Source organism: Pleurodeles waltl, chromosome 11, assembly GCF_031143425.1.
Source record: "Pleurodeles waltl isolate 20211129_DDA chromosome 11, aPleWal1.hap1.20221129, whole genome shotgun sequence".
NCBI classification, from domain to species: Eukaryota; Metazoa; Chordata; class Amphibia; order Caudata; family Salamandridae; genus Pleurodeles; species Pleurodeles waltl.
In genome coordinates this window covers 361,227,668-361,253,815 of record NC_090450.1, presented here as the reverse complement: position 1 = coordinate 361,253,815, position 26,148 = coordinate 361,227,668, and the positions used below count along the sequence as shown (strand labels likewise).

The window sequence follows — 26,148 nt, the reverse complement described above, 5'->3', positions numbered from 1 at the left end:
CCAGGAAGGATCCGTGTCCCTAGATATCAATATTTTTCCTTTTAATACCTCTGAAACTACTGAACAGATTTACACCAAATTACAAAAAGGGCTCTTTCTGGACCAGGATATACCTTTCTCAAAAATTTGGTGTAATTCAGTTCAGAAGTTCCAGCTGTAGTAGTGTCTAAAACTGCAAAATCCCCATACACATTGCATGGGGAAAAAGCAGTGTGGGATCTCCTTTTTTTCTCAGCCCCCTTGTGACGAATCACCCCGCAACTTTCCAGACAGCAGCTATAACTGGTTCACTAGTTTTGAATTTGTTTGAAGATTCATGAAATGGTGTCAAAGTTATTAGCAAAAAAATTAAAAGGGGCCAGGGTACGGACACCCGGACCCCTTAGCTCAGATTCTGTGGCCCCAAAGGGACCCCCCAGGGCTAAAAATATATTTTTTTAATTTACAGTGGGAGTTGCGGCAGATCGATGGATCTGCCAATTTTTTTTTTTATTAAACAAACTGCAGCCTCCCACGATTTGTCTTTTTTAAGCCGCTGAGGGAGCCAAGTCCGGAGTGCATTGTTTATTTATAACCATAGCCCCGGGGATCGCCACCTCTGAGGCAGTTTTTTCAGAAAGGAAATCCCTCTGGTGCCCTTACCAGAGGGATTTCCTGCTCTTCTTCTGAGGATGGACGGTTCCGCCCTCAGCACCTGAGCGCCGTGGCTGAGGATGAAACCCTTCTGTCCTCAGCACAGAAGGGATTAAATGGAGGAGAGCAAGTAAAATAAAAAGGAACATATTTGATTGGATGGTGGAAATGTGCATGGAACTAAAATTAGGTAGTGTCTTTAAGGAAAAAGTAACTAACTGTGATTGGCTTTGGAAAAATAAAAAATTAAAGTGTTGTTGTTTTGGTATACTTGGAATTGCAAACAGACAACCACACCTGCTACAGTGAATGTGTACCTAGTATGTTGTTGAGAGAAAATCTTGTGAACTTTTGACCTACTGGTAGGCAGAGACTATCGAAACATGGTTACTATGGAAATTGAGCTAAAAGCGTGTGGTGGGAAGGTAACAAAATAGTGCAGTGTAAAACCGAAAAACAAACTGGTCTACAGAAAGTGATCAGCAGGATGTCTATGACTTGTAAGTGACAATATTTTATCAAATAAAATAGAAATGAAAAGCATTGACAGCAGATTGTTGAATGCTTTTAGGGACTGCTATGCAGAACAACAGATCCACCACAAACCACACAGGGGCAGGGCTAAGCACAGTGGTGGATCTGCAGAGCCACACAAAAACTTACCAAATTGAGCTTCCTCAAGGAAACAAGGAAAGGGTTAATAAATGGTGATCATTTAGAAGTGGTAGAGCAAAAATAATAGATGAAAGGAGGAAGTCTGTGATTTGCTAAGTACAGCAGTGTGTGTGTATATATATATATATATATATATATATATATATATATATACACACACATACATACATATACACACACATATATGCTGTATATATATATATATATATATATATATATATATATATATATACCTTTAATAATGTAAAAATGTTGTTCTTTTTCTGTGAATCGTCCAATTATTGTAGTTATCCTACTTTAGTAATACAATTTTCCCTGATGCCCCATGGGTCAAATATCATATGACATCACTTCTGTTGATGTCTCCGGGGCCAATGATCATGCATTGCCTCTTTCAGTAATATTGAAAGGATCAAAGGGTGTGTGAAGTCAGTTGCTTCCATTCCCCTGCAGTCCTTCTGAGATCAAAATAATGAGCATTAATATAAATTTAATAATGAAAAATATTTTACGGAGTGCTGATGAAATTGCTGTATACCTAAGGTTAATTATTATGGCCCTCATTCCAACCCTGGCGGTCTCTGACCGCCAGGGCGGAGGGCAATGGAAGCACCGCCAACAGGCTGGCGGTGCTTCCAGGGCTATTCTGACCGCGGCGATAAAGCCGCGGTCAGAAAAGGGGATCCAGCGGTTTCCCGCCGGATTACCCCTGGCCCAGAGAATCCTCCATGGTGGCGCTGCTTGCAGCGCCGCCATGGGGATTCCGACCCTCTTCCCGCCAGCCTGTTTCTGGCGGTTTACACCGCCAGGAACAGGATGGCGGGAACGGGTGTCGTGGGGCCCCCTAACAGGGCCCCACCATGATTTTCACTGTCTGCTTAGCAGACAGTGAAAATCGCGACGGGTGCAACTGCACCCGTCGCACCCCTGCAACTCCGCCGGCTCCATTCGGAGCCGGCTTCCTTGTTGCAGGGCCTTTCCCACTGGGCCGGCGGGTGCTCTTTTGGCGGTCGCCCGCCGGCCCAGCGGGAAAGCCAGAATGGCCTCCGCGGTCTTTTGACCGCGGAGCGGCCAAGTGGCGGTTCCCGCCCGGCGGGCGGCGCCGGCCGGCCGCCCTATTCAGAATGAGGGCCTATGTGTCCTATTTTCCCTGTTAATTAAAATGTTTGCATCTGACTGCACCACACTTGATTTAATATACCATTAGGTGCAGACCTAAATAAAATCCACGTTAGAAACAGTTATTCCCTCTACGGTGCCTCATAAGTCTCTTTTTATTAAATTTGAAAATGTTCGTGCAGTAACATTCAAAGTCATTCTCCTCAATCGAAATCCCTCAAAACATGCCCTGAGTTTTTTTTCTCACCTTGCTTTATTGCCTGAATCCATAAGGTCTTGAATATCATTGTAGGAAGTGACTGCCAACTTGGAGAGATCTTCCACATATGGTCCCAGAAGGGGGTGCTCCCTTACACGCAAGTTCCCTTTATTCTTTGGATTCAGTAGATCCCTCACACGTTCACAATATATCTCCATGTAGCTAACCTGTGGACAGGAAGATAATAGTGTGACATGGATAAGCCGTTTGTTTTGCATCAGCAGTGCAGTGTTCAGGCTTTGTATGGCACTATTAGATGAACATGACAGTCAGTTGTCATTAGAGCAGCATTATGGTCAATATTAATTATGTGTTACTGTGACAAAACAGGGTTAAATTGCCATGTCACACAACATTTAAGAGGGGAGGTCTGGCTAGAAGTTGGTGGTGTAGGGACACCCGCATCTTGATCATTATTTTTAGAACATTTAAATATTTACAGAGAATCATGGGGTTCTCACCTCCACAGAGTAAGACATGTTATCGTTGGTAGTGTCATTGATACGGGAGAAGAGATCTTCACACAGCTAAAGGGAGAAAGAAAAAAAATCAAATTACATATAATATAATACATTTTTGCCTAATTTCTGCATTCCTTTCCAAAAAATCGTGAAAAGAGCAGCAAGCCAAAATTATAGGAATTGAAACGAGTATTTAAAGGTAAAACAAGCAAATATTACAGCACCAAAAACATGTTTTAAAGCTGAAAAACACAAAAGGCCCTTCCTTAACATGCACTGAGAACCTAGTAGTTTGATGAAAGCTTATCATACAATGCTGCGACAAGTCTTCTACAAAATAAAAATGATCAGCCTACAAGAATTAACAGTCTATGAACACAAACAAATACAGTACAGATAAAGATAGTCTGCTAAAGGGTTATTAAGGTGGTTTGTAAAGTCTATGCCTAGCCATTAGGTTACTGCAGAGTGTTAGCATTGTTTATAGAGGTACATGCAAAAAGAGGAATTTGGGAATGAAAGAATCTGATTGGCAGGTTGGTTGAAAAATCCAATGTTCTTAGGCCACAGCTACTGTGTTTGTGCATACTTCAAATGAAAGTCTAAATATTCTCAATTTCAAAGTGTTCATGAACCACATGTAATTGGGTTCAGATCTCAGGCTGTAGTTGAGTGCATTCAACATCCTTGTACTTTTAACTCAAAAGGAGTGGGCTACTCGCTTCATCCTGCTGTGGGTACGTTGATCAATCAAATGGGCAGACACTGTATAGATGTTTCTTGAAAGTGCATAGTGAGGAGCAAGTTTGTGCAGGTATCCTTGGTCTTTGATACAGATTATTTGTGGATGTTGAAAAAGTCCCTAAATTTCAACCTGGCTCCAATTGAGAGCCAGAGGAGAGCTTACAGTGGATGGTTGATGTGGCCATGCTTGCAGAGGTTTAGGCACAGTTTATGGCCCTGATTCTGTAGTCTGTGGAGCCTGATGATGACCTTCTTGAAGATACCCTGCCATGCAATTTTGCCAGAGGTGATTGCTAGAGGAAAAATTGAGGAATTGTATACTTTACTTGCAGACATGGAATACAGTGAGAGAGTGCCATTAAGGAAGCTGCAGCTTTCTGCCAATGGGGGAGCGATGACTGCCTTGGATTTCAAAATGTATTACCTCACAGCAATTGCAGCGAGTAACTAAATGGGTGGCATCAGCTGATGCTTAAAAACTTCAGAAAAAGGAGAAAACCATTTTGGCAGGGTACTATAAGGGTTGTAAGGTACTGTTGCATGAGGAGCTTACAGAAAATAAGAACAGGGGTTCTGTATTCTCCAGTCAGTCCACTATGTCTAGCTATACTAATGTAAGTAAATAAAAAAGCAACGATGAAGACATGGAAAATAAGGCTTAGCAAGGCGGTCCAGAGAGCCCAAATCAAGATGGCTGTTTTTTAAAAATGTTTTAATGGCTGGAGCAATCATTTGTAATACCCATCCTTCTAATTTACCTATCAAACTATGCTTGATAACTATTTAGCATACATTAAACCTGCTGAAAGCATTGATCTTTCTGCTGGCCCGGTTATGAGCTGTGAGAGCCGAACTCTGGATGAAAGACTAACCAACCTGGTGCTGGGAACTGCAAGAGTTCCTGACTCGGGTCACGGCAGCCACAGACTACTGCTGTGGGACAAGTAGCCATGAGTGAAGACTGCCGGAAGTGAGCCCCTGCATGTGTGTACCCTCCTGCCCATAAGGGCGGTTAGAGCCAGACTCCTGGGATCGAAGAGTACAGGCTGCCAGGGCTGGATATGAGATGCAGCTTACATCCTTGATGGAAAACGGAGCTCAGCAAGGCATGCTGCAAAGGCTGGTAAGAACGGCAGTCTGATCTACGATCCAGTGGGTGTCAGACATGAGTTCACATAGGAAATTCTCACTGCTGAGGCATAGGTACAGCTGAAGCAGTAGTAGCTGGTGTCACCAATAGACTGGCCTAATCGCGTTGCTCTGCTGTGACTCATGAAACTCCTCTTTACTTTCATAAGAGAAGGGGCTTCAGAGACTACTCCTTGGGATGTTGTACGTTGCCCAGAAGTTGGTGATGTCTGTGTCACAGGGGAACCCCAGTCTTATGCTGCAGACTAGTAGGTAAACCTGAAGAGTGAGCGCACAGCAATCTACAATGCTGCAGTGCATGAGTTCTGTTTTTTCAGGGTTGAGGGTAGCACTGTTGCATGCCCTCACTGTGCAGATACTTAATAGAGGTCACTGTGAATCTACAGGCAAATCAGGATGGGGAAAACAGACGCCCACCACACCTGCCTAACATTTGATTCTCATAAGCTTGCAAAGCAGCCTGAGCAAGAAATTCCCCCAAATACTGTGCTGGACAGGAGAGGACTGAATAATTGTCGGCTACTGGAGTTGCAACTCTGTTGTTGGAGATGAAGCCTGGCTTCCCCTTGATCGATGGAAAAATAGATTCTATCATCCACTGATTACACAACATGAATGAAAGGCTTGTTAAGCAGTGTGCTTAACCAGACATGGCAAAACATGCATATCAGGCACTAAGGTCGACAATACTAGGCAGGTCAAAGAGGCGTAACAAATTACCAGCTAGATTGAAAAAAAATCAATCTTAAGAATGAAGACCTATAGGTGCATTCATGGAGGCATTACCTTAAGATCACAGGCATAGCCAAACATACTGAGATGGGATGCACTGAGGACTATATGGAAAATGCTGATAGTATTTGCCGCACATGGGAAAGGAAGGACATACAGTACCAAGTAATGTGCATATCCTTCTTTCCAGATTTCACTCTAGCTGTTTCTTGAAGCTGAACAAAAATTGATGACTGTGAAAAAGAAGCTGCAGGAGCATGGTGTGAAGTTGCTATGTATTACCCTGTGAGGTTGAGGTTTTCCATACAGGATACGTGACGTATGTTAACCTTTTCACTGCGGGCGTCGGCCAGTGGCCGACGCCCACACTCCCTCCCTGGTGCGGGTCACGACCAGTGGCCGACACCAGGGAGGGTATTAATAAATGCTCGGGTGCGTCGCACCCGAGGATTATTATTATTTTTTCCTTTCCCCGGGAGACAAGGAAGCTTCCGTGTCTCCCCCCTGCCCCCCACCCGCCCCTTTGTGACGTCAGCGCGCCGCGAGGCGCGCTGACGTTACAAAGTTGTTTTCCCCTTGGGCCAGGAAACACCACTAGACGCCAAGGATTTCACTTGGGGGGGTCGGACCCCTCGGAAAACAGGCCGTCTCCCCCCCCCCCCCCGGGGGCATATTTAAAAAAAATAAAAAGTAGGGGCCCCCAAGCTGGGCGGGGGAAAATGTATTTAAAAATAAAAATAAAAATGAATAAAATAAAATAAAAAGACAGGGGGTCGCCCGTGGGCAGGGTGACCCCCTGTGGGGGCAATATTTTTATTTAGATGCTGTAGGGTTTCACTGGGGGCCATTTTGGCCCCCAAGGAACCATACAACAACTAAAAAAAATAGAACTATATAGAGATCTATATAAATATAGATATATCTATGTAGATATATCTATGTACATGGATATATCTATAGATATATCTATGTAGATATATATATATATATATATATATATATATATATATATAGATAGATAGATAGATCTATATATATCAAGTCAATCAAAGAGATTTATAAAGCGCGCTACTCACCCGTGAGGGTCTCAAGGCGCAGGGGGTGGGGGGAGGGAAAGGGGCTGGGAGGTTCACTGTTCGAAAAGCCAGGTTTTGAGGCCCTTCCTGAAAAGAAGTAGGTTTTGGGTCTTGCGAAGGTGGGTTGGAAGGGCGTTCCAGGTTTTGGGTGCAAGGTAGGAGAAGGATCTGCCCCCGGTGGTGGTGTGTTTGATGCGGGGGACAGAGGCGAGAGAGAGGTCAGCTGAGCGGAGGTTTCGTGTAGGGGTGTGGAAGGTGACTCTCGTTGAGGTAGGCAGGGCCTGTGTTGTGGAGTGATTTGTGTGAGAGGATGAGGATCTTGAAGGTGATCCTTTTGTCAATGGGAGCCAGTGGAGGGATTTGAGGTGTGGAGAGATGTGTTCGTGTCCGGGGAGGTCGAGGATAGGTCGTGCTGCTGAGTTCTGGATGCGTGTAGTTTGCGCTTGAGTTTTAGAGTGGTGCCGGCGTAGAGGGCGTTTCCGTAATCAAGTCTGCTGCTGATGAGTGCGTGAGTGACAGTTTTTCTGGTCTCTGTGGGGATCCATTTGAATGTTTTTTTCAGTATACGGAGTGTGTTGAAGCATGAGGAGGTGAGAGCGTTGATTTGTTGGGTCATCGAGAGGAAGGAGTCTAGGATGATGCCGAGGTTGAGTGCGTGGGTGGCGGGGGTAGGTGCAGGGCCTAGCGTGGTGGGCCACCATGAGGGGTCCCAGGTGTTTTTGTGTGGGCCAAAGAGGATTATTTTGGTTTTGCTTGAGTTGAGTTTCAGGTGGTTGGCTGTCATATATATATCACTTTTGTCAATATGTGCGTGGTTTCCCTGGGGGGAAAAGGGTCAGACTTGTCTAGTGGCAGTTTTAGTGCCATAAAGAAGCGCAGAAGGTTTATATGCCTACTGCAAAGAGCAAATCTGTATTTTATGTAAATAGCTGAGTACATTAGTAAAGTCAGCCATTACCTGCGCTATAATACCAATGAAATGTATGTGCGCGGTGGAGGGCGGCTATGGAGAGATGAAGGGCACTTTTGCTGGGTGGTAATAAGGGAATCCTAGGAGGAGGGAGTGGGAGCACCAATAATGATTGTTGGACTGGGCGCAGGAGGTGCTAAAGACTGTGACGAATGGTATGTGAAAAGGTGTTTTTTGAGTGTCTTGAAAGAACGTGCTGATTGAAGGAAGAAGCGCAGGTAAGGTGGCCTCTACTGTTGCACATATCTCACACACACCATCGATTTTGTGACTGTCTACGTAGGCTAGTGTTTTAGAGCAACAGTTTAGCCAATAGCAGAGATGGCATCTTGGTGGATGACTGCTGCCTGCACTCGGGTTATAGAGGACCGCTCTGACATAGGCTCAGAGACTGAGACATCAGATACTGAGACAGCATCTGAGGGATAGGACAATGGCGCAGACTCTGGGAGTGATTTTTCAGTCAGAGGAGTCCCATTCGATAACTCCTCTTCCAGTACATTATGAGGGAGGTGATGAGGACAGTCCTGCTGTCCCTTCGCAAGCTGTTTGTGCAACTGGGTAATAGTGGGTTAGCCCAACCCAGAGAGCAGGTGAATGCGGCGGCAAGCAGAGAGAGAGAGAGAGAGAGAGAGAGAGAGAGTGCTCTCTTGGGAGCTCTCCAATTTAGTTCAGCCCCAAATTCCACCACCCAAATCATATTGTGGAGACATCAAAATTATCTATGGCAAAACAAACTGGTTTTGTAAGGCAGGCACCTGTGTTTTTGGTCCTGGATTCGGCGGCCATATAGAGAAACACACTAAACCCAAACATTTCTGGAAACTAGACATTCGGGGGAGTCCACAGAGGTGTGACTTGTGTGGATTCCCCAAAGTTTTCTTACCGAGAATACCCTGCAAAGCTGAAATGTTGAATAAAAACTCTATTTTTCTCGCATTTCTGTCAGACAAACTATAGGACTATGCTGGGATCCACAAAATTCCTACCACCCAGTGACTCCTCTCCTGTCCTGATAAAAACACTACCCCACTTGAGTGCCTACACCTAGTGCCTGCGTCAGGAATGGATCACCCCAGGGTCAACAGCTGCCTCACGTAAGGACCAACATTGACCGTTGTGTGATCTATTCCTGTCACGGGCACCAGGCCTACCCACACAAGTGAGGTATCATATTTATCGGAAGACTTGGGGGAACGCTGGGTGGAAGGAAATTTGTGGCTCCTCTCAGATTCCAGAACTTTCTGTCACCGAAATGTGAGGAAAACGTGTTATTTTAGCCACATTTTCAGGTTTGCAAAGGATTCTGGGTAACAGAACCTGGTCAGAGCCCCACAAGTCACCTCATCTTGGATTCCCCTGGGTTTCTAGTTTTCAAAAATGCGCTGGTTTGCTAGGTTTCCCCAGGTGCCGGCTGAGCTAGAGGCCAAAATCCACAGGTAGGCACTGTTTTCTATGAAAAATTTTTATGTGTCCACGTTGTGTTTTGGGGCATTTCCTGTCGCGGGCGCTAGGCCTACCCACACAAGTGAGGTATCATTTTTATCGGGAGACTTGGGGGAACGCTGGGTGGAAGGAAATTTGTGGCTCCTCTCAGATCCCAGAACTTTCTGTCACCCAAATGTGAGGAAAACTTGTTTTTTTAGCCACTTTTTGAGGTTTGCAAAGGATTCTGGGTAACAGAACCTTGTCAGAGCCCCACAAGTCACCCCATCTTGGATTCCCCAAGGTCTCTAGTTTTCAAAAATGCACAGGTTTGGTAGGTTTCCCTATGTGCCGGCTGAGCTAGAGGCCAAAATCTACAGGTAGGCACTTTGGAAAAAACAGCTGTGTTTTCCGTCAAAAAATGGGATGTGTCCACGTTGTGTTTTGGGGCATATCCTTTCGCGGGCACTAGGCCTACCCACACAAGTGAGGTATCATTTTTATCAGGAGACTTGGGGGAACATAGAATAGCAAAACAAGTGTTATTGCCCCTTATCTTTCTCTACATTTTTTCCTTCCAAATATAAGAGAGTTTGTAAAAAAGACGTCTATTTGAGAAATGCCCTGCAATTCACATGCTAGTATGGGCACCCCGGAATTCAGAGATGTGCAAATAACCACTGCTCCTCAAAACCTTATCTTGAGCCCATTTTGGAAATGCAAAGGTTTTCTTGATACCTATTTTTCACTCTTCATATTTCAGCAAATGAATTGCTGTATACCCAGTATAGAATGAAAACCAACTGCAGGGTGCAGCTCATTTATTGGCTCTGCGTACCTAAGGTTCTTGATGAACCTACAAGCCCTTTATATCCCCACAACCAGAAGTCTCCAGCAGACAAAACGGTATATTGCTTTTGGAAATCTGACATCGCAGGAAAAAGTTACAGAGTAAAACAAAGAAAAAAGGCTGTTGTTTTCAGCTCAATTTCAATATTTTTTTATTTCAGCTGTTATTTTCTATAGGAAAACCTTGTAGGATCTACACAAATGACCCCTTGCTGAATTCAGAATTTTGTCTAGTTTTCTGAAATGTTTAGCATTCCGGGATCCAACATTGGTTTCACACCCATTCCTGCCACTAACTGGAAGGAGGCTGAAAGCACCAAAAATAGTAAAAATGGGGTATGTCCCAGTAAAATGCCAAATTTGTGTTGAAAAATGTGGTTTTCTGATTCAAGTCTGCCCGTTCCTGAAAGGTGCGAAGATAGTGATTTCAGCACCAGAAACCCTTTGTTGATGGCATTTTCAGGGAAAAAACCACAAGCCTTCTTCGGCAGCCCTTTTTTCCCATTTTTTTGGAAAAAACGAAATTTTCTCTGTATTTTGGCTATTTTCTTGGTCTCCTCCAGGGGAAACCACAAACTCTGTGTACCATTAGAATCCCTAGGATGTTGGAAAAAAAGGACGCAAATTTGGCGTGGTTAGTTTATGTGGACAAAAAGTTATGAAGGCCTAAGCGCGAACTACCCCAAATATCCAAAAAAGGGCTCAGCACTGGGGGGGAAAAGGCCCAGCAGCTAAGGGGTTAAGGAAGCACATTACCTTCTAAATAAATGCTCAGGGTCCAGAAGATTTTAACAACCACAGAGGGTAACCCAAGAAAACCCAAAGGGGTCTGGGTAAAACTTAATTACAAAACAACAAGGACCCCTGGGCGTATAAAGTAAGATTCCAATCTCCTCACTCATCATATAAACACATACACCATTACTTGGATGAGGAAGCTATTAAAACCTGCCTCTCTAATGTGTTCAACTGGCTATTCACCAACCAATTAAAATGTAATCCTGAAAAAACTGAGAACGTGTTTCCTTGGCCCTACTTTGCCAGATTTTTGGAGGACCTTTTGGCCAAAGGACACACCCTCCCTAACTTCTAGACTTGACAATGGAAATGCACTATTCTTGGGTATTCCAGAATACTTTCTTAATAGAATTCAAGTGGTGCAGATTGCAGCAGCTCAAAATCTTCTTAATATTTTTCCTAGAACCAGTATGACCCCTCATCTGAAAGCTCTTTATTGGTATCCCATCAAAAAGAGGATAACTTTTAAATCCCTGGTCCTGGTTCATAAAGCACTACACAACAAAGTAGTGAGTTACTTGAGAAGGAAGATTAGTGACTATGCCACCCCCCAGGAATTTATGGTCAGCCTATGGTCATTTAGCCAGAATCTCAAAAATCCATTGGGCCAGGACCAGATCCTTCTCTTACCTCGGGTTGGTTTTCTGGAATAATCTTCCCCTGGAATTTCGCACCACAACTGAGCTATCTATCTTCAAGAAACTTTTTAAATCCGGGCTCTTAAAACAAGCTTAACAGGATAATCAGCAATTCTGCTAGCAGCCTTGCAATTAGCGTTGGGACTCTCATTGGAGTATGCATGAGCTCTATAATTATCATATCATATCATATGGTAGAGTGAATTATGGAATAAGGAAATATCACTGGACTAATTTAGGAATAGAACAGGTACTGATATATTGTGCCCCAATATTAGTGAATCTTTTTGACCTCATAAAATAAGACCTAGGGCCTGAGTACGACCTTGGGGGAGGGGATTACTCTGTCTCAAACGTGACAGATATCCCGCCTGCTGTTTTACAATTTCCATAGAATAAAATGGAACTTGTAATATGGCAGACAGGATATCTGTCACGTTTGGGACAGAGTAATCCCCTCCGCGAAGATCATAATCAGGCCCCTAAATGGTGAATTAACTGTAACACATGCCATTCCCGGGTATCTTGGATGTTACTCTAATCACTTCTTAAATTGCTTTTTTTCCCCTGGAGCACCCTATACTGCTGCTACTATGCATGGCATTGTGATTGTGCACCCCCATCTACTACTTAGCTCATCTGGCCTTCCCCTGCTATCAGCCAAATTGAAATTTATTTTATGAAAGTAATGTGTTTTCTGTTTATTTTGTAGATTATTGATTTTGTAGTTCTAAGGGATTTTGTTGGAATTTTGGGACCTGCTGTGGATTGGGGGTAGGTGAGGGTACAGTTTAAATTCATAGCAAGATGCTCGATGACATGCATGGATTCATGTTAAATGATGTACTACAACTATTGATAACATACATTGATGGCACTGGTCAACTGACATGTTCCTAACCATCCTAAAATGGATGTCATTTGACATACAGGAGATCATCTGGGGAGGTGACCACAATCTAATATTTATCCTAAACATGGATCAAATTGGAGGTGGACATAGGATACTTAGTAAAGCAAGCAACACATAATACAACATTATGACACACCATTTTCTTTCAGATCTGTAAAGCTTTAGATATCCACAGGCGCAAGCGTACACATTTCATTTCTTGGCTCACAGCTCCTCATGACATATTTTTTCTGACATTGTAACAAAGAAATCATGGGTTGGACACAATCAATTTTGCACTTGCCCACAATATGTTCAGATCACTCCCCAGAGATTCCAAGGTTAGGTATCCCCAGTGGAGACCAAGTGCACCCTGGAGGCTACAGTCAACATGTCTTTTAGATTCAGAGATTCAGGAGAAAATAAGGAGGGGTGTCCATTTACTAATTAACACTGCACGATTGGAACACCAAAGGGTCTGCTTTCTTTATAGTAAATGGAGGGATATCAAATTGCCAAGTAAAACTGCAAGGAGGAAATGTCAGGGGTGTCTGCTTTCTCCCATTCTGTTTACTCTAATTTCTAAAGCCCTGGAGTGTATACTTCGAGAATACCTCAAACGCACAAAAGGCGATCGGAGAAATACATGCAATTTATAACTATTGGCAATCACTCAGGGTAACATTCCAACTCACCCTTTTAGCCCACTGTGACACCTAAGATGGACCCAGACATATGCAAATGAGTCTTGAACCTGCTTCAATAGGAACATTTCATCCCAAACTGCCAGGGCAAGTCCTCCCTTAACCGGAACACAAGCAACCCAAGACCAGTTTAACTCCCATTGTGGCTCTTCAGTTGGGTTTTGCTTGGTTCTAGTGGATCTGTGATAATGGAACCCATGTCTGGGCATACCCCTGCTACTTAGGGCGGTACATCAAACACACAAATGTTGATGGGAGAAATGCTTGAAATTTGACTAACCACTTGCAATCACTCAGAGTAGCATCCCAACCCATTGGTCTTTTGCCCACCAGTGGTTATACTTAATGCAAGCATTCTCCCATCAACTTTGGTGTGTTTCACACTTCGAGAATACCATCACAGCAGAGGTGTCAGGCTGGGAAAACAGAATCTATTTTTGTCACACTATACAGATTTCTTTCTGTTCCTGGCAAAGAACCCAACCATATATCTGCAGCCAATAATACATAAGTGTTGGACCTGGCTTTTTGACAGGGACATCCCCAAACTTTTTGCCTCCTTCCTCCTATTTTTTCTGACCTGTTGTTGTTGGCTTTTGACCTCTGGGCACTTTACCACTGCTAACCAGTGCTAAAGTGCATATGCTCTCTGGGTAAATTGTACTACTGATTGGTTTATCCATGATTGACTATTTAATTTACTTGTAAGTCCCTGGTAGAGTGCACTACATGTGCCTAGGGCAGGTAGATTAAATGCTACTAGTGGGCCTGCAGCACTGGTTGTGCCACCCACCTCAGTAGCCCCTTAACCCTGTCTCAGGCCTGCCATTGCAAGGCCTGTGTGTGCAGTTTCACTGCCACTTCGACTTGGCATTTAAAAGTACTTGCCAAGCCTAGAACTCCCCTTTTACTACATATAAGTCATCCCTAATGTGTGCCCTAGGTAACCCCTAGAGCAGGGTGCGGTGTAGGTAAAAGGCAGGACATGTACCTGTGTAGTTATATGTCCTGGTAGTGTGAAACTCCTAAATTCGTTTTTACACTACTGTGAGGCCTGCTGCTTTCATAGGCTAACATTGGGGCTGCCCTCATACACTGTTGAAGTGGCAGCTGCTGATCTGAAAGGAGCAGGAAGGTCATATTTAGTATGGCCAGAATGGTAATACAAAATCCTGCTGACTGGTGAAGTCGGATTTAATATTACTATTCTAGAAATGCCACTTTTAGAAAGTGAGCATTTCTTTGCACTAAAATCTTGTTGTGCCCTTCAATCCACGTCTGGCTAGGTTTAGTGGACAGCTCCTTGTGCATTCACTCAGACACACCCCAAACACAGGGTACTCAGCCTCACTTGCATACATCTGCATTTTGAATGGGTCTTCCTGGGCTAGGAGGGTGGAGGGCCTGCCCTCACACAAAGGACTGCCACACCCCCTACTGGGACTCTGGCAGACAGGATTGAGCTGAAAGGGAACTTGGTGCATTTCTTAGAGACTCTTTGAAGTCACCCCCACTTCAAAGGCACAACTTAGTATAAAACAGGGCCTCTGCCCTACCTCATCAGACACTTGCTGGAGAAGAAACCTGAACCAGAAACTACATCCTGCCAAGAAGAACTGCCTGGCTGCTCAAAGGACTCACCTGTCTGCTTTTCTACAAAGGACTGCTGCCTTGCTGTTGGCCTGCTGCCTTGCTGAACTCTTGCCTGGCTGTAAAAGTGCTCTCCAAGGGCTTGGATAGAGCTTGCCTCCTGTTCCCTGAAGTCTCAGGACCAAAAAGACTTCACTCTTCCTCTTGGACGCTCCGTGCGCCGAACTTTTCGACGCACAGCTTGTTCCGCGGCAAGAAAAACGCCGCACACCGACGCTGATCAACGCGACGCCTTCGGGACGACCGAAACTTTGACGCATGGCCTCGCAAGGACAACGCCGCCCGACTTCCCGGGAGAAATCGACGCGACGCCTGCCGTGAGATCAAAACTTTGACGCACGGCCTCGCAAGGACAACGCCGCCCGACTCCGCAGGAGAAATCGACGCGACGCCTGCCGTGAGATCAAAACTTTGACGCACGGCCTCGCAAGGACAACGCCGCCCGACTCCGCAGGAGAAATCGACGCGACGCCTGCCGTGAGATCAAAACTTTGACGCACGGCCTCGCAAGGACAACGCCGCCCGACTCCGCAGGAGAAATCGACGCGACGCCTGCCGTGAGATCAAAACTTTGACGCACGGCCTCGCAAGGACAACGCCGCCCGACTCCGCAGGAGAAATCGACGCGACGCCTGCCGTGAGATCGAAACTTCGACGCGCAGCCCCGCAGAACGACGCGCAGCCGGAAAACAAGCAGGAAAATCCACGCACAGACCCGGGACATCTGGTAATCCCGCGACCCACAGAAAGAGACTGTCCGCGCGCCAGAAAACGACGCCCGACTTCCCCGCGTGGAAAATAACGACGCAAGTCCGTGTGTGCTGGGGAGAAATCGAAGCACACACCCTTTTTCCACGCACCTCTTCCTTTGTGGCCCTCTGAGGAGATTTTCCACCAGAAACCAGGTACTTTGTGTTTGAAAGAGACTCTGTTTACTTTCTAAAGACTTAAGACACTTTATATCACTTTTCAGTGATATCTTTACAAATTCATATTGCAACTTTGATCGTTTTGACCTGAAGATACCCAGATAAATATTATATATTTTTCTAAATACTGTGTGGTGTATTTTTGTGGTGTTATGCTATGGTGTTGTATGATTTTTTGCACAAATGCTTTACACATTGCCTTCTAAGTTAAGCCTGACTGCTCGTGCCAAGCTACCGGAGGGTGAGCACAGGCTGATTTTGGATTGTGTGTGACTTACCCTGACTAGAGTGAGGGTTCTTGCTTGGACAGAGGGCAACCTAACTGCCAACCAAAAACCCCATTTCTAACATTGGTGATCAGCGGTGAGGATAGGACTTGTGTTTGTGCAGTGACATACAGTAGCTAAGTATTTCACTACCTACCCACAGTTGAAGGTCAACTTGATTTTTCATCTTTTTTGGCTCTTGGTTCTCTGATGTCCTCCTGGATATTCTATTGATATTTTGGACTTTGGATTTTGGTTTTTGCTGATAAGATCTTATCAAAATGGGATTGTGTACCTACTCATTCTTTGTTCGTACTGACCACCTCACTAAGGCTGACCTAAGGAAGCTTTGCAGACAATGGGGCCTTCCTGTAGCAAGGAGATCTACTAAAGCGGAGATGCTCCATCACTACATAGTCTGGGGGGAGGAAAGATGGGCAGAGAGAGAGGCAGCAAGAAACCAAATGACTAAGTACCCCTCAGATGAGGAGGAGGACTACGCACATGAGGAGGAAGACTACTCAGATGAGGAGGAAGACTACTCAGAGTTGGACAGTGACCCAGAAATAGATGAATGGCTCCGAAGTCAAAGGCGACAGGAGCAACAATTAGAGGAGTATCTTGCAGAGGTTGAGGCAAAAAGACTCTTAGCCCTGGAAGAAGAAAAGATTGCAGCTCAAGAGCTGAGCTGTAAAGAGCTGAAACTGGAGGCCGGAAGGGCTGAGTCCAGTTCAGATGGTGGCAGCAAAAATCTTGCATCTAGTACTGCTGAAGAAGGGCACAAGCCCAGAGATGTGGTGCCCAACTTGAAGAAGGGAGTTGACACACCCCAGGCAGTTCAAGGGTATGAGGTAGTTCCCGTTATGCACAGGGTCCCTGAGAAGGATTGGGGAACTGGCACAGGGAGTCATATTCCTACTGGGGGGAGGGACACTTTACTGACTCTAGCAGAGAGTGACAGAGAAAAGGGTTCCCCCCTGGTGGACGTCCTGGATATAGAGTGTAGAGACATCCCAGAAGAGTTTGGGTTGAGTGTCAGGGACAGACAGATACTGTCTCACCAGTCTCAGGAGGGTGAAGTAGAGTGCTTTTCCAAGGTTGAGTTACTGGGTGGTTGGGTGAAGGGTACTGTGGTTAATACATGTGAAGGGCAGAGTGATGTAATTGCTGGAGAGCATATGTCTGGTCCTTATTTTCCAGAGCTACGCAAACACCAGGTGGAGTGTGAGTTCTCTGACCCCAGGGAACTTACAATGGAGGCAGACTTCTGGGTGAGTACCAGAGAGTCTGAAGAGGCATTTGGGGGTGCTCCTGAAGGAAGTGGTCTAGGTGGTTCCCAACCGAGTGTGGTGAGAGAGGATTGTAGTGTCCCAGGTAGGTCCCAGGTCCTAGAGGGTTCCATGAGGGAACATCAGGAGGGAAGCCTAGCCTGTACCGTAGGGCCACCTTTTGAGGGAAGCCCCGCAGTGTCAGAAGAACTTGGGGGGGTGACTGTAGCCAGCATCCCAACAGTTCTGGTGTCTGGCAGTACCCCTCCTAGTGAGGGGGTGCAGAAGTCCAGACATAGGGTTGAGAGGGGGTTGCAGACCCCAGTGGAGGACCTTGAGAGTCAGGGGACAGCTCTGAGAGCAGAGCCCCCCAGGAATGACCCAGGTGAAACCGTTTCTGGTTTGGGGGAAACCCAGACTCTGCCGGATGGGCAGAGGTCGGGAGACCTGCGCCAACCAGACTCTTGTGTGGCCCTTGGGGACGGTGTGTCCCTTGTGGGGGGTGAGAGTGCCCCCCAGGAAGTCCTGGCATGCCAGGCAAAGATTCAACCTCAGGGTGGTGACTCTGGGTTGGATACCCAGGTTCAGAGGTTAAACTCTGACCTGGTGGGAGGTAGATGTGCCTCCCAAGAAGTCCTGCTGTGCCAGGCAATTGTCCAACCTCAGGGTGTTGACTCTGGATTGGATGACCAGGTTCAGAGGTTAAACTCTGACCTGGTGGGGGGTAGGTGTGCCCCCCAGAAAGTCCTGGCATGCCAGGCAATTGCCCAACCTCAGGGTGGTGACCCTGGGTTGGGGAACCAGGCTCAGAGGTTAAACTCTGACCTGGTGGGAGGTAGGTGTGCCTCCCTGGAAGTCCTGGCCTGCCAGGCAATGGTTCAACCTCAGGGTGGTGACTCTGGGTTGGCTAACCAGGTTCAGGGGATAAGCTCTGACCTGTTGGGGGGTAGGCGTGCCCCCCAGAAAGTCCTGGTGTACCAGGCAGTGGTCCAACCTCAGAGTGCTGACTCTGGGTTGGATAACCGGGTTCAGAGGTTAAACTCTGACCTGGTGGGGGGTAGGTGTGCCCCCCAGAAAGTCCTGGCGTGCCAGGCAATTGTTCAACCTCAGAGTGCTGACTCTGGGTTGGATAACCGGGTTCAGAGGTTAAACTCTGACCTGGTGGGGGGTAGGTGTGCCCCCCAGAAAGTCCTGGCGTGCCAGGCAATTGTTCAACCTCAGGGTGGTGACTCTGGGTTGGATACCCAGGTTCAGAGGTTAAACTCTGACCTGGTGGGAGGTAGGTGTGCCTCCCAAGAAGCCCTGCTGTGCCAGGCAATTGTCCAACCTCAGGGTGTTGACTCTGGGTTGGATGACCAGGTTCAGAGGTTAAACTCTGACCTGGTGGGGGGTAGGTGTGCCCCCCAGAAAGTCCTGGCGTGCCAGGCAATTGCCCAACCTCAGGGTGGTGACCCTGGGTTGGGGAACCAGGCTCAGAGGTTAAACTCTGACCTGGTGGGAGGTAGGTGTGCCTCCCAGAAAGTCCTGGTGCGCCAGGCAATTGTTCAACTTCAGGGTGGTGACTCTGAGTTGAATGGCCCAGTTCAGAGGTTAAACTCTGACCTGGTGGAGGGTCAGTGTGCCCTCCAGGAAGTCCTGGTGTGCCAGGCAATTGTTCAACTTCAGGGTGATGACTCTGAGTTGAATGGCCAAGTTCAGAGGTTAAACTCTGACCTGGTGGAGGGTCAGTGTGCCCTCCAGGAAGTCCTGGCGTGCCAGGCAATTGTTCAACTTCAGGGTGGTGACTCTGAGTTGAATGGTCAGGTGCAGAAGTTAAACTCTGACCTGGTGGAGGGTCAGTGTGCCCTCCAGGAAGTCCTGGCGTGCCAGGCAATTGTTCAACTTCAGGGTGGTGACTCTGAGTTGAATGGGCAGGTGCAGAGGTTAAACTCTGACCTGGTGGGGGGTAGGTGTGCCTCCCAGGAAGTCCTGGTTTGCCAGGCAGTGATCCAGTCTGAGGGTACAGACCCTGGGCTGGAAGACCAGGTTCAGGGTGTCCCCCCGGACCTGGAGGGAGGGGCTACTGATAACAGTGCCCCTACCATGTTGTCTTCTGAGGAGGCCACTCCTAGTTGGAGGGTGCTGGACCCCAGAAGGGAGGGCAGGGGGAGGGAAGCCTCACCCCGGGCCCTAGTCCAACCTGAAGGTACAGGCCCCAGGTTGGAGGGCCAGTTGCAGGTTAACAGCCCTGCACTGGTGGAGGAATGGTACAGGGTGACTTCTGTAAGCACCCTGACCATGTTGGACTCTGGGGGTACCGCTCCAGGAGGGAGGGTACAAAGCCCCAGAGGGGAGGACCAGGTTCAGGCTGTCATCCCTGACCTGGTGGAAGGGAGAGTGGTTAAAGGGTGCCCAGCACCTGGGGCTACCACCCCCCACTCTCCACAGCCACAGTGGTTGGAGAGCTTTGAGAGGCCTGGGGCCTGGCTCTCATCCCTGGCAGCTGTCAGTAATCACTGTGGCTTGCTGTCCGGGTGGACAGAGTTATCCCTGGGTAGGGGACAAGTGTCACACCCCAGGGGTAGAGTGGGCAACACCACTGTGTTGGTCATGGTGGTACTATCCTGCTCCTGGGATACATCTGTGAGCAAAGTAAGATTAGGTGCTGCACAGATGGGATCCGCAGGTAAGGAGAAAGGTTCCCCATGGGTTGGCTTAGTGGGCCCTGAGAGTATGGACAGAGTGATCCAATTGGAGTCAGGAAGGCGAAGAACTGGAGCATGCCCCTGCTGTTGTGGGCCTGGGTCCTTGTTCTGTCGCCTCAAACAGGGAAGTACATCAGGATAGTGATTGTTCTCCCCTGGCTTTAGGCTGGTAGGGGGTCATGTTGGACCTGGCTTTTTGACAGGGACATCCCCAAACTTTTTGCCTCCTTCCTCCTATTTTTTCTGACCTGTTGTTGTTGGCTTTTGACCTCTGGGCACTTTACCACTGCTAACCAGTGCTAAAGTGCATATGCTCTCTGGGTAAATTGTACTACTGATTGGTTTATCCATGATTGACTATTTAATTTACTTGTAAGTCCCTGGTAGAGTGCACTACATGTGCCTAGGGCAGGTAGATTAAATGCTACTAGTGGGCCTGCAGCACTGGTTGTGCCACCCACCTCAGTAGCCCCTTAACCCTGTCTCAGGCCTGCCATTGCAAGGCCTGTGTGTGCAGTTTCACTGCCACTTCGACTTGGCATTTAAAAGTACTTGCCAAGCCTAGAACTCCCCTTTTACTACATATAAGTCATCCCTAATGTGTGCCCTAGGTAACCCCTAGAGCAGGGTGCGGTGTAGGTAAAAGGCAGGACATGTACCTGTGTAGTTATATGTCCTGGTAGTGTGAAACTCCTAAATTCGTTTTTACACTACTGTGAGGCCTGCTGCTTTCATAGGCTAACATTGGGGCTGCCCTCATACACTGTTGAAGTGGCAGCTGCTGATCTGAAAGGAGCAGGAAGGTCATATTTAGTATGGCCAGAATGGTAATACAAAATCCTGCTGACTGGTGAAGTCGGATTTAATATTACTATTCTAGAAATGCCACTTTTAGAAAGTGAGCATTTCTTTGCACTAAAATCTTGTTGTGCCCTTCAATCCACGTCTGGCTAGGTTTAGTTGACAGCTCCTTGTGCATTCACTCAGACACACCCCAAACACAGGGTACTCAGCCTCACTTGCATACATCTGCATTTTGAATGGGTCTTCCTGGGCTAGGAGGGTGGAGGGCCTGCCCTCACACAAAGGACTGCCACACCCCCTACTGGGACTCTGGCAGACAGGATTGAGCTGAAAGGGAACTTGGTGCATTTCTTAGAGACTCTTTGAAGTCACCCCCACTTCAAAGGCACAACTTAGTATAAAACAGGGCCTCTGCCCTACCTCATCAGACACTTGCTGGAGAAGAAACCTGAACCAGAAACTACATCCTGCCAAGAAGAACTGCCTGGCTGCTCAAAGGACTCACCTGTCTGCTTTTCTACAAAGGACTGCTGCCTTGCTGTTGGCCTGCTGCCTTGCTGAACTCTTGCCTGGCTGTAAAAGTGCTCTCCAAGGGCTTGGATAGAGCTTGCCTCCTGTTCCCTGAAGTCTCAGGACCAAAAAGACTTCACTCTTCCTCTTGGACGCTCCGTGCGCCGAACTTTTCGACGCACAGCTTGTTCCGCGGCAAGAAAAACGCCGCACACCAACGCTGATCAACGCGACGCCTTCGGGACGACCGAAACTTTGACGCATGGCCTCGCAAGGACAACGCCGCCCGACTTCCCGGGAGAAATCGACGCAACGCCTGCCGTGAGATCAAAACTTTGACGCACGGCCTCGCAAGGACAACGCCGCCCGACTCCGCAGGAGAAATCGACGCGACGCCTGCCGTGAGATCAAAACTTTGACGCACGGCCTCGCAAGGACAACGCCGCCCGACTCCGCAGGAGAAATCGACGCGACGCCTGCCGTGAGATCAAAACTTTGACGCACGGCCTCGCAAGGACAACGCCGCCCGACTCCGCAGGAGAAATCGACGCGACGCCTGCCGTGAGATCAAAACTTTGACGCACGGCCTCGCAAGGACAACGCCGCCCGACTCCGCAGGAGAAATCGACGCGACGCCTGCCGTGAGATCGAAACTTCGACGCGCAGCCCCGCAGAACGACGCGCAGCCGGAAAACAAGCAGGAAAATCCACGCACAGACCCGGGACATCTGGTAATCCCGCGACCCACAGAAAGACTGTCCGCGCGCCAGAAAACGACGCCCGACTTCCCCGCGTGGAAAATAACGACGCAAGTCCGTGTGTGCTGGGGAGAAATCGAAGCACACACCCTTTTTCCACGCACCTCTTCCTTTGTGGCCCTCTGAGGAGATTTTCCACCAGAAACCAGGTACTTTGTGTTTGAAAGAGACTCTGTTTACTTTCTAAAGACTTAAGACACTTTATATCACTTTTCAGTGATATCTTTACAAATTCATATTGCAACTTTGATCGTTTTGACCTGAAGATACCCAGATAAATATTATATATTTTTCTAAATACTGTGTGGTGTATTTTTGTGGTGTTATGCTATGGTGTTGTATGATTTTTTGCACAAATGCTTTACACATTGCCTTCTAAGTTAAGCCTGACTGCTCGTGCCAAGCTACCGGAGGGTGAGCACAGGCTGATTTTGGATTGTGTGTGACTTACCCTGACTAGAGTGAGGGTTCTTGCTTGGACAGAGGGCAACCTAACTGCCAACCAAAAACCCCATTTCTAACAATAAGATTATTACATTTTGGGTTAGTTGGCACTCCAGATAAATAGGTATAAAGCTGTAATGTATTTACTAACTAGGAACACTGCCCATTCTATACTGGAGTACCCTCTTTGCGGCAAACTGACTCCATTAGATATTTTGAAACACTTTACCAAGCACAGTGAACTATGGCAAAGCCTTTAATGTAATGGAGCAGAGGTTCTCACATTTTTAATGCCGCACCCCCCCCCAGGTGGAAAAACAATCATCGGCCCCACCTCTGAATTTTTCACAATTATTATAATAAGTTGGCAATGTTTAAATATGTCTACACTTGTTAAAACATGACAGTTAAATTCTGTTACCTTTTTAAAAATGCAATAAATTCATTTCTGCTTAAAACAAAGCACTGTAATCTGCATAATGCTTATTTTGGTCAGGATCTGCCCCCCCCGATCATTTGAGGCCCCCTGAGAGGGGCCCACCTCCCAGTTTAAAGACCCCTGGAATAGAGGCTCGATTTGTCAGTGTATCAGCTACTCCTGACAGTTGCTGGAAGAATGACCTTAATGAAGATGGTGATTCTGCCGAAATTTCTACATCTCTTTCAAAATATACCCATGCCACGCGACAGAGCATCTTTTGAACAGTTAAAGATGTTAATGATTAGACTGAGATGGGTAGGCAAACAGCCAAGGCTGAGTTGGGCAACTCTTTAGCTACCATTCTATAAAGTAGAATTTGCGACTCCTAACACTGAGGTGCATTACTTAATTGCCCAGGTCAAATTTGCAAATAATTGGGTATATAACTGTAAGCCTGTCCACGCCGTGATGTGGAAGAAGGTCTAAAAAAAAAGCCTGTCCCACTCAAACAAGCATTTGCAATGCTTAGGTCTTGCATTTTCTTGAGTTATAGCAACTGGCATTGTAAATGCACAACAGAAATTATCTTGCCACATAAATTGGTCAACCCTGACTCATAATTTCGTCTTTTCCTGCCATATAATTCCTGTGGTTTTGCATATAACTAAAGCACTTCCATTTACCTTCTTCCGCTACCTGCAGCAAAAAATGAAAAGGTTGCTATTTAGCATCTTAAATGAAATCTGCCATGCTAAGTCCTTTACTTATTCCTACAGTCTTCTAAGACCAGGAACAGCAGTATGTTTGTCGAGGTTGGTGTCAGAAGAAGCAAACGAGGATGCAAAAGAAAGCAAAAAGAATAAAACAGTGTATCACATGACATTTTCACCCTGAGCATTGTTGTGGAGAAGTGTACTATTGCTATATTATTTACAACACACAACGATGCTGTTTAAGCTTAGCGATCCCTTAAGGCACACACGGAGTAATGAAAATGAAGCTTCACAAAAATCAAATTTAACTGCATCAGGATTAATGCCAGTGACCCACAAGCCTCACCTTGCGACCCAGTCTGGATATGAGAGAAAAGCAATGCCAGGGGTTTTATCAAGGGCAGTCATGAGTGTTCAGTTACAAGGGTACACAACTGGTACCCTGTGTCTGCATCTTCAGGACAGGCTGGAAGTGCCTATAGCGTTCTGAATTTGCTGGATGGGGAGCCCTGGATGGCACAAATAAGAATGACAATGTAATGCATCTGTGTGTAGCACAAGTAGCGCACTGTACATATGTAACGGCATTCCCAATTCTATTATATAGCGTTAAACTTGTTTTCACACCAATCTCACGTTGAGCAGTGCACTGTAGCATTCAGAAAACAAGTCATGCTGAGAAACAATCTCGGGTGGGAAATGCACTACTATGAAACAGAATAGTGCAAATTTCCAAAGGTCTGCCTTCTCATGTATGTCAACAGAAGCATCAACCTATCAGCAAGGATGTAGGGTGTGCTAGCCTCGCACCCGGCTGGGTAAACAAAGGCTGCACCAAGAGGGAGAGGATAGCACATACATTGACCAGTCAGTCTTCTGCCTCACCCTCAAGTGCTTCAATAGCCATCGGCGGACTTGGAGGAGCTGAGCTCCGTTCCAGAGGGTTGGAGCCCGCAGATCTGCTCATGTCAGCCCCGAGGAATATAACACTGGCTTGACACAAATTCTAAACACATGGGCTAGTAAAGCAGCCCTCAGATCCACTGTACGTGTCATTCTGTGCAGTGAGGCTGCAGTGAAGGGTCACTGATGCGTGCAGCACAGGGGGGTTTACACCACAAGCAGGGCACCACATGGTTGCAAAGCACCCCTGGGTGTCAGGCCCCGTGCAGTGCACTTGTGACAAGGATCTGCTGCCGTATAGCAGTACTGAAAGGGGCACCCAGGAAGACTCGATCCTGTAATGGATGTGACAGCAGAAAGACGTGCAATACAAGAGGGCAGTACTGAAGGACATGCAGTATGGGGAATAGTACTGAAAGGGGCACCCCGGAGGACCTTCATGCATGGTGCCGCCCACAGCCATCACAAACACAGCCAGTCTAGGCATGACCAGCCTCTCTCTCCCAAGTCAGCTCCACAGTATACATGTTAATAACGAGCACGATTGTGCTGTGTAAAACCTTGAATTCACCAAAAATTGATAACTGAACTTTTTTGCCACATAAATCGTGCAGGCGTGAATACGACCCACTAGAGGATGCATGGCAATGCGCACGCGGAGCGACGGCCACTGCAAATTTCCATGGGAGGGGTGGGTGGATGTAGGGGTAGGGACTGGGATGGAGAAAAGAAACCAAAAAACAAACAAACAAAAAACGTGCTGTGTGAAATCATGAATTCGCCCAGGAGCGCTTGAATAAACAATAGAAGTAAACTGCTAGTCATGCAAAGCGCTCGATTATTGCCCAGCAGGATGGTGCTGTGTAGAATATGAAAAGAAAAAGAAGTCCAGAAACAAAGTGGAAAACAGAGCTGCATATGTTTTCAGTAATTTTCTGGTACGCTCGAGGAGGGCTGATCACTGGAAAAGGCATGAAGTATGATAGTCATTCACAACTAAAATCAAGGGAATTTTAAACGGAGGCAAGCCCACAAACTAATGAAAGTGGTGGGCATGACATGGGCGTGGTTAAAAGCCCAACAGAAAGACATCAGGTCGGAAGCGCTTGCGTGCTCGACCTAAAAAGCAATATATTAGAAAGCAGTGATGCCACACAAGGAAATACATACAGTTAGATGTACTACATGGGAGTGGTGAAGACTAGCTTTCATAAGTAACATGAATGTTCCATACTTGCCACATTCCTTGATTCATGGTTCTTGCTGATCACTGAAGGTCATTAACACTATCCTTGGCCCGAAAATATATACTGACGACTAGTGAGTTATTGTCAGAGCACTGTTTTTTCTCATATTCAGGGGCATATTTACATGCCACTTGCGCCACCAGAGCATCACTTTTTGTGACACTCTTGTGGCTCTGTACACTGCACATATTTACAAGGCAGCGCTAAGCCACTTTTTGTGGCTTAGCGCCACTTTGTAAATATGGCCCCTTACACGTACTGCTGAGTGTGGAAGGGGTGTGCAATGGCAATTGGTGTGGGTGTTTCGCCACACCAACCATTGCTTCTGACGCCGCCCAAGATTTACAAGAATTCATAAATCTGTGGCAGCACCACAAACTAATGCCATCCTCCCTGCACATAAACCATCATTCAATAATGACGATTT

At 46.8% G+C, this 26,148-nt stretch overlaps 1 protein-coding gene across 3 annotated transcripts in view; it reads right to left on the bottom strand.

Moving 5' to 3' along the window:
- Nucleotides 1-26,148, bottom strand: part of KIF1A (kinesin family member 1A) — a 3,950,406-nt gene that overhangs the window by 3,549,722 nt on the left and 374,536 nt on the right. For all 3 annotated transcript variants that reach the window (XM_069213666.1, XM_069213667.1, XM_069213668.1), the window contains exons 6-7: nt 3,148-3,213; nt 2,675-2,853 (exon numbers count right to left, since the gene is read on the bottom strand). In XM_069213666.1, coding sequence (XP_069069767.1) covers nt 2,675-2,853; nt 3,148-3,213 — 245 coding nt within the window. The remainder of the gene's footprint in view (nt 1-2,674; nt 2,854-3,147; nt 3,214-26,148) is intronic.